The sequence below is a fragment of the Euprymna scolopes genome, chromosome 17 (assembly GCF_053919585.1).
Source record: "Euprymna scolopes isolate OS-2025 chromosome 17, ASM5391958v1, whole genome shotgun sequence".
Classification (NCBI taxonomy): Eukaryota; Metazoa; Mollusca; class Cephalopoda; order Sepiida; family Sepiolidae; genus Euprymna; species Euprymna scolopes.
In genome coordinates this window covers 87,305,674-87,314,555 of record NC_136498.1, presented here as the reverse complement: position 1 = coordinate 87,314,555, position 8,882 = coordinate 87,305,674, and the positions used below count along the sequence as shown (strand labels likewise).

The window sequence follows — 8,882 nt, the reverse complement described above, 5'->3', positions numbered from 1 at the left end:
TGTAGCACAGAAGTCCTTTTCTTCAATCGACATGGCTGCACAGACGTCTTTCCCTTCTCCAAGCCTGATACCTCTAGCTGCTGTGATTGTAACGCCTCCTAGTGCTTGTATTGCATCAATTCCAAGCAACATGTCGTAGCCAAGGGGTTTCTCCTGCATCACCAGAACGTCAACTTTAGCTGTGTCACCCTTCTCAGTGCAGATTGTGACTGTCCCTTCACCACAACATACCCGTGATAAGCCATTAATGGTCATAACGCCAACTGGGTTCCTCCGCCACACCGGACAGCAATGGGCACTAACTATAGACCGGGAACACCCCGTGTCTATAAGTGCTGAACACTGCACATCATCAAGTTTAACGCTAATGACAGGCAATCCTGTGTTTATTGGTTGGCAGGGGGCAAGGGTAGCGATAGTACCTTGCCCCCAACTTCGTTTCCCGAACAGTTGCGAGATATGTGCCCAAACTTATTGCAGCGATAGCATTGCACTGGTCTCTTTGATTGTGGATATACACCTCTCCTATCACTCCGGCACTCTTTAGCAAAATGATTGGCCTCCCCACATTTATAGCACACTGGGGTGGCATGCTTATTACTATCTGGAAGAGAGTCCACATTGCCTCCATGTCGAAAACGAGCTGCTGCTGCAATTGGTTCCTGTTCCTTACAGATGTTTCGAGCTCGGGCCAATAACTCATCAGTTGACAATTCATCGATTCTTGATGATGCCCGCAACAGTTTACTGACCTCCTCGGGTAGGCCTACCAAAAAAGCACAGCTTAATATTTTATCGTTGACCCCACCAAACGGTACAGATAATTTTCGCAGGTCGGCTAGGTACACGTCGACTGTTTCCTTGGGTTGAAGTGTCCGGCTCGTGAACTGTTGCCACGCAACAAATGGATCTGTACCAAACGCTGTATACAGGCTCTGCTTGATTTCATCCCAGTCTGGTTCATCCCCGAGTTGTTGGTAGACTGCATAGGCCCCTCCGGTTAGCCTCAAAGGGATAACTGTGGCTGGTTCTTTAATTTTGCACAGTTTACAGATTTTCTCTGCCTTTTCAATCCATTCAACGACAGCCGGTCCAGTGGTAGATCCGTCGAACTCGGGTATTAAGCGAATGTCGAATCTGTCCATTGTTAGTAACCGCACACCAAGCGCCGAGATAGCTTAAAACCAACACAAAGTCAAGTATCTGCAGAATGTCTTCTTGGTTCCTCCTCTTCTCTTTTCTCTCTCCCAACAATCGAACACAGCATATAATAACAAAACTCTAAAGCACGTCTGACAGCACTGACTTCTGCCAACAGTCTGCCCCTCCTCTTAACAACACAGGCTTTTTATATCGCAAAATCGTTCACCTCTATTTGCATATTCTTCTAACTCACGTGATCACTACTCTATAAATAAGAGTCTTGACCGTTTCTTTTCTTTCTTTTTATTTATTTTCGGTGACCGACCCGCACGTGGTCTATCCAGGTAAGTCACGCATTTCTTCACATATTAAATACACATTGAGGTGACAAAACACATCCACTCCCACACCCACATCTACAGCATAACCCGCAAATCATCCGGGCAGGAAACACATTAACGGCGTTAACTAAATTAGAAGTTGAAATATTAATAATACACCTGACAACCCCTCTCACATGTACTTCAAACATAAATATTTAGGTCACGGAGTATGGTCGCGACGTGATTCCTACATAAACTGATACGCAATGTTTACAGCTTTGATTGGATATATACAACTGAATATACCTCCAAATAAGCGAATCCCCGATGTGTGGTTAATTACAAAAAACTAACACAAATAAAAAATACGACGGCCATTTTGACTCCGGAGCCGCTATGCTTCTTACTACACCTGCACTCGCTGTATAAATAAGCCGACCGTCAGAGAAAAAAGGCAGTTACCAGCAGATTGCTGACCAGAACAGATCGCCTCGCTAACGGTATCATCAGCAGCAGCAGCAGCCACGCCAGTTCCTTCAACCCTTTCCAGCAGAAGCAGCAGCAGCAGCAACAGCAGCCTCAGCTGTTCCCCTCAACTCTTTGCAGCAGCAGCCACAGCCGTTCCCCTCAACTCTTTCCAGCAGCAGCGGCAGCTCCCCTCTCGGCGACAGCAGTTGATTCAAAAGTGCCTAGTCACCTATCACTGTTTGTTCCCTTGAGGAATACCACCAGCGAACCCCAACTCGTCCCAGCGACTCCTTAGTGGCAACAGCGGTGGCGATACTCCTCCTATTCCAGTCCCGGTCGTCATTCCTAGACTGTACCAGCATCTAGGCCCCTGTACCTGTCCGATCCTGATCAGGCTAAGACTCCAACCTCTCTAACATCTGGATCCCTATTTCGGCCTTCCTAACGCCCAGCTGACCGTTCCGGCTCTGATTGAAGATATATACCTATTCACCTTGACCCTCAATAAAGGTTTAAACTGAATTACTTCGTTTGTTCTCCTTGCTTCCATAGCTCGTGTTATTCTATAACAACTGGTGTCAGAGCGTTCAGCAAGATGAGTACAGACAGCTACGAGGGTTTCACGCGGTCGGAACTATTCACACTAATCAAAGAACAGAAACATCTGCTATTCAACCTGAGGACAGGCTCGACACAACCGTCGGAAGAGGCACTTCAGGAGATTCGAAATGACATAGATGGCATTACAACCGCCCTGAGATCAACAGCAATAACAACAGCTACCACCCCTCACACAAGCAGCGACTACAGCATGCTAATGCGCCAGCAAACAATTCGGGACACAATGAGACAACAGAAGCCCTTCCGCCCTGGACAGGACGTAAACCAATTCATATCAGCGCTCACCAAAATATATGCAATACACGTCTTACCGGAGGTAACAATATACGCTCATGTTATTCTATAACACTAGCAACAGTGTTAGTGTTGTAAATAAACACTTCATATTAATTTTTTGGGGACCATTTACAATGCAAGCTTGATAAATTCTGTCTTAGTCGGAGATATTTGTTTATTCATTTTTAGTGTTGTCATCAGCAACAGTGTTAGTGTTGTATATTGGTTTATCTTAGAGGAGATTATATATTAAAACGTGTCATGTGTAATCTAGTGGATGTAATATATTGTTCTTTTTACAGACAGATAATAAACATATAAATCGTATGTATGTTGTTTAGCTAGGAGGACATGATATTGACGTATAAAATGACTCATATTGTATGAGACTTATCACATGGAATATTTTTACAGTTCATAGATAAGCAGAATACCTTTTTCTTGAAGAGTTCTTTTAACTTCCTGCTGTTCCGTGACGAACCATCCAATTGAGACATCTGTTCTTATTTATGAAACAATTAAAACGACTTTTTATATTTTTATAATATAAATTTATTACAGTTGTCTCAAATGGTTTTCACAGGATCTGCAGTTTGTCTACATTTTCTATTCTTACAGCTCGCTTCCTGGCTGTGTGTCCACCCCTGTCTAGACGTCTGTCTGCTCTGGTGGTCAATCATCAACTCTCTCAATCTCTCCAAAACTAACTACATCACGTGTTCTCTTACGTCACCTAATTACGTGTCTCAGACCAACCTAATGTCCACAGCTAGTTATTTTTTTATTCAAAACCCCAAAATAATGTTTACATATATTTTCTATTTTCACATTCCTTTTGCGATTCACACGTCAATCATTTCTTCCCCAATTTAATTGTTTATTCTTCTAATCATAATAACTGATCCAGCGACCATCCGTCGCGCAAATCAATTAATAAGAATACAATAACAATAATGATAATGTTTTTACCATTGACCCCGCTTGCCACAGTTAACAGATACTACGCTATAATCACAGCCTAAAGGGTCATAACATTACACTCTTTTCCACCCTATTCTCAAAAATGTACGGCATACATTTTTCCTATACGCCCTATTCTCACCTTATTCTTCACACCTGCGAGACAGGAAAATATCAGATAATATCTCTGCTATGCATTTTCAATATATTTTCATTCTTTTTTACAATAAATATACGGCGCAGACATATGTTTTCTATGTCTCCCGTCTTAAATAAATTAGTCGGCCGGATCCTTTTTCACAGCCCAGGGATGTGGGTAAAGTAACCTCATGTTTGTTAACAGCTGCCACGTTAGCCATTCCATGCCAATTCCAATATCAAGGCGCCTCCCGCCTTAAATCAAAAAAAATTTTGACGACATCTCATCCGACAGATTTCTGACTTCTTTTATACAGGCGTTATTCTCTAAACCTTTAATTCACAATAGGGGTGAAGTGAGTAGAGAAAAGACAGAAATAACCTTAAAAACGAAAGGCTTTAATACACGATAAAATATATACAGGACTGTTTTCTTTAGAATATAGTTCTCTACTGAAGAGCGTATAGACAAGGGGGAGATAATACACGCTAAGTCAACACGATTAAAGTTATTGGTGAAGGGGGAATAACTCCGTATCGCCATATATTACATTCTCCCATCCTTAAAAGATTTAGAGTTCGTCGTATCGTGTAGACCGTCTCAACTTTTCAGGTTCCTGGGTTAATGCAGGATCCTCATCCTCTGCTGACGGGCGGATGCTCTCACCATCCGTCATGCTCGTCTCTGCCGGGTCATCTTCCATGTTTGGTCCTTCAGTTGGTGTCGGTGTGATTTCCTCATTTCTGGCGGTGGTTGTGTCTTTTCTTAAGGATAAGTCACCAACTGGAGCCAAGTCACTCATGGAAACTGTCGATTCCCTTCCATCAGGAAAACGCACATGTGCATATTGTGGGTTCGCTTCTACTAAATGCACCTCTTCTACAAGGGGTTCATACTTACTGGTACGAACATAACAGCGTAAAAGTACCGAGCCCAGTGTAGCAAGCCAGGAAGGTAGGGAGTGTCCACTTGGTGAGCGTCATTGATAAGAAAATAGTTTCTCATGAGGGGTTGCGTTAGTTGCAGTGCAGAGCAAAGATCTGATTGCGTGTAGTACTTCTGGGAGTACGGTTTCCCATTGAGCTTCTGGGAGGTTTCTAGAGGCTAGTGCCAGTTGTACGTGTTTTCAGACAATGCCGTTGTAGCGTTCACATTGTCCATTCCCTTGAGGGTTATATGGAGTCGTTCGACTGGTTGCTATGCTAAACCGGTAAGGTATTCCCGGAGTTCCTTTGACGCAAATGAAGACCTGCGATCGGTGTGGATATATGAGGGCATTCCAAAAATGGCGAATAACTGGTTTATACACTTAATCACCACATCTGTTGTCATATTTGGACAAGCGAATGCGAATGGGAAGCGCGAATATTCGTCGATCACTACCAACATATATCGATTTTTGGAGTTGGAAGGTAAGGGTCCTTTGAAGTCCATGCTGAGTCGTTCCATTGGTTGTGTGGCCTTAATTAGTTTCGCTGCATCTGTTGTGTGGAAACGAGGTTTCCAAGGGGCACATACAGGACACAGCACATACCTTTTTAACCTCTTCTATCGAGTATGGCAGGTTTCTAATTTTTATGAAGTGAGTTAGTCTGGTGATGCCTGGATGACAGAGTCGAGTATGGAGGTCGAATAGTTTTTCTCTGCTAACGACAGCTCCACAATGTGCTCTTGATAGTGTGTCAGCAGGGATGTTATTCTTGCCTGGGTGGTACATTATGTCGTAGTCATAACACCCCAGCTCGATCCTCCATCTTTGGATCTTATTGTTTTTAATTTTACCTAGTCTCTTTGAGTGGAACATGTAATGCACTGCTTGTTGGTCGGTGACAATTGTAAAATGTCGAGTAGATAAATAGTGGGACCATTTTTTGACAGCTTCGACTATGGCGCAAGCCTCTTTCTCGACTGAGGCGTGTTTACGCTCAGTGGGTGTTAGTGTACATGAGAAAAAGCCACAGGACGACCGGCTTGGTTCATTGTAGCCACAACAGCTGTATCAGAGGCGTCTGTTTCCACTACCAGTGGGATATTCTCATTGATGGAGTGTTGTAAGGCACCCTTAATCTCTTCTTTGAGGTCCTTGAATGCCTTCACAGCATTTTGCTTCAGGGGGAAGGAGTCGGCTATAATCAAGGGTCTGATCTTGTCTGAAAATTTGGGAATCCACTGAGAGTAGTATGAAAACAACCCGACAACTCGCCATAGTGCCGCTTTATCTCTTGGGGTTGGCAGTTCCTTCAGTGGCCGTAGTCTTTCTGCGTCGGGTTTATTTTACCCTGAGATATAGTGTAGCCCAAAAAATCAATAGATTCTGTTGATATAACAGATTTATTTTCATTGAAGGTCAGGTTGTGTAGCCGAGCTACCTCCCTGAATTTCGTGAGGTTCTTATCATGTTCCTGCTTGGTCATTCCTACTATTACTATGTTGTCTACGTACACATAGGTACCAAGGAGGCCGTTTTGTTTTACTAGATTATCTATGGTTCTTTGGAAGCAGGCCACTCCATTCGTGACTCCAAATGGTACTCTACAAAATTGGTATAATTTCCCGTTAGCTTCAAAAGCCGTATACGGCTTTTCTTCCTCCCGAATAGGTATCTGGTGATAGGCGCTTTTTAAGTCTAGTGATGTGTATAGTTTATATTGGGAGATTTCCCACGCCAAGTCATCCATTCTAGGTAAGGGGTAGGCATCTAGTTTTGTAAATCTATTGATCGTTTGGCTGTAATCAACTACCAGTCTTTTTCTTTGTCGTTCGTTCGAGACAATAAGAACTTGAGCTCTCTACGGAGATGTACTCTCAATTACTCCCTCCTGAAGCATCGTATTTATTTCGGATTCGATAAAGTTTCTTTCATTGCCTCCGAATCTCCTAGATCTAGTAGCAATGTGTTTGCAGTAAGGTGCGAGGTTTGAAAAAAGTGGGGGACTGTCTACTGAAGCTGATGGTGCACTGCATGCAGTAGGGTTAGACACGGCAAGATCTAGGACCACTGAAAGCAAACAAAACTCCAGAATGTTGTCTCATGAAATCCTGACCAAGAATGACATCACTGCAAAGATTTGGTAGTACAGAGAGAGGAGTATTTGGGTAAGACTCACCTAGCAAGTTGAGGTTGACTGAGCAAAGTCCTTTTACTGGAGCGTTCAGTGGCGAAGAGGCCATGGAGACGGATCCTGAAGCGAGTTTTATTTTTAATTTATTTCTTTTCGCGTAGTCGAGCGAAATGAATGATCCAGAGCTCCCGGTGTCTATTAATGCCGAAGCTTCATTTTTTTCAATCACTATGTATACAGTGGCTTGCCTTAGTATCGAAGAAGAGGAACAAAGAGAAAAAGCTGTGGTTGAATCTGAAGCTACTGTTACGGGTGCGGACTTATTGTCTGTGTGTTTCAGTTGACGAATGTATTGAAGTTGAAGTAGTTGTATTTGACCTGGACCGACAGACTTTCGCGTAATGGCCGATTTTGTTACATCGGCGACACGTGCATTCCTTAGCTGGGCAGAATTGGCGATCGTGACGTGGTCCGTTGCAGAAATAACACCGTGATTTTGCGTTGGGGAGCGCGGCACAATTTTCCATCGTTTAAACGTTCCCATTCTCGGTTGTAGAAGCACTGACTGGTGGAAAATAGCGCGAATAAGATTCACAGTTTTTCTGAGCTGTGTCGAGTGCCCTAGCTTGGTCAATGGCAGTATCTAGGTCGAGAGTCCTGTTTTCCAATAACCGTTGCCTGATGGTGTTCGATCGTAGACCGGTAATAAAAGCGTCTCTTACACTATCATCCCGGTTTTGTGCCGCATCAACTGCTTTAAAATTACATTCTTTTGATAGAAGTCGTAATTCTTGTACGTACTCGTCAATGGTTTCTCCCTCTTTTTGTGCGCGAGTTGACAGCACGTGTCTGGCGAAAATTTCGTTGATGGGTTTAACGTATAATTCCCTGAGTCGATTGATTGCTGCCTCGTAGGTTTGTTGCTCCGCTACGTATTCATAGACATCCGAGGAAATGTACGTAATCAGTGTAACGTGCATCCAGGAGATAAGCGCCCGCGTGTTTGCGTGTTGTGTGGGTACGTGGGAGAGACGGATGAGGGGAAAAAGACTTACCTCGAGACCAGCTCAGCGTTACCGACCAAAAATAGAAAAGAGGGACCAAGATGGCGACCGCCGTCTTTTGTAAAGTATGATGTCTCGCAAAGTCACACGAATTCTCGGAATATGCAAATTTAGCCGGCCTAGAACGACGATAAAAGCGGGTGAGGGGAAAGACGTGGGGGAGTGACGATTGAGTTGGCTGGAGAATCGTGTGGCTGTTGCTACTTGTGCCGTGTTGAGGATATCTTACCGTGTTAAAGAGAGAGTCGGCGCCATCTTGAATTTTTCCTTACATTTTTTTTCTTACAAGCTATTCCGGCCATTTGGCCTCTAGGACTATGACCGAGTCGAAATTTGACTTAAAGCTCATACCCGAGTTTGACGGGACCACGTCCATCGTCGACTGGGTTGAAAGGGTCGAGCTGACGTGCGACCTTTGTGAGGTGAAAAGGGTACACACTGTAATTCCCCTGAGATTGGCTGGGGGTGCCTTGAGTGTATATCAGCAACTCAGTGCTGCCGAAAAGGGAGATGTCACCGCAATTAAAGCTGCGCTGTACAAGGCATTTGCCATGGATCCTTGTACAGCCTATGAAAAATTTGCTTCCCGAAAACTTCTACCGGAGGAAAGCGTGGACATTTTCTTCGCTGAGTTAAAGAAACTCGCAGTTCTGTTCGGTGGAGGGGTGTCGGAACGGACGCTTGCGTACGCGTTTGTGGCGGGCCTTCCCACTCGGGTGAAGCAGCTACTGAGAGCCTCAACCAGCGTTTCAACAACGACCATGGAACACTTGATGGAACGTGCTCGAGCCATCATCAAAGATGAGGAGGACCTGGGGGAACCAGT

At 44.1% G+C, this 8,882-nt stretch overlaps 1 protein-coding gene across 1 annotated transcript; it reads right to left on the bottom strand.

Annotated features, from left to right (window-relative positions):
* Positions 1 to 7,522: 7,522 nt before the first annotated feature.
* On the bottom strand, positions 7,523 to 7,972 carry LOC145297025 (uncharacterized). Its single transcript, XM_080143249.1, has one exon. The coding sequence runs from the start codon at positions 7,970 to 7,972 to the stop codon at positions 7,523 to 7,525; it is 450 nt and encodes a 149-aa protein (XP_079999375.1).
* Positions 7,973 to 8,882: the final 910 nt, after the last annotated feature.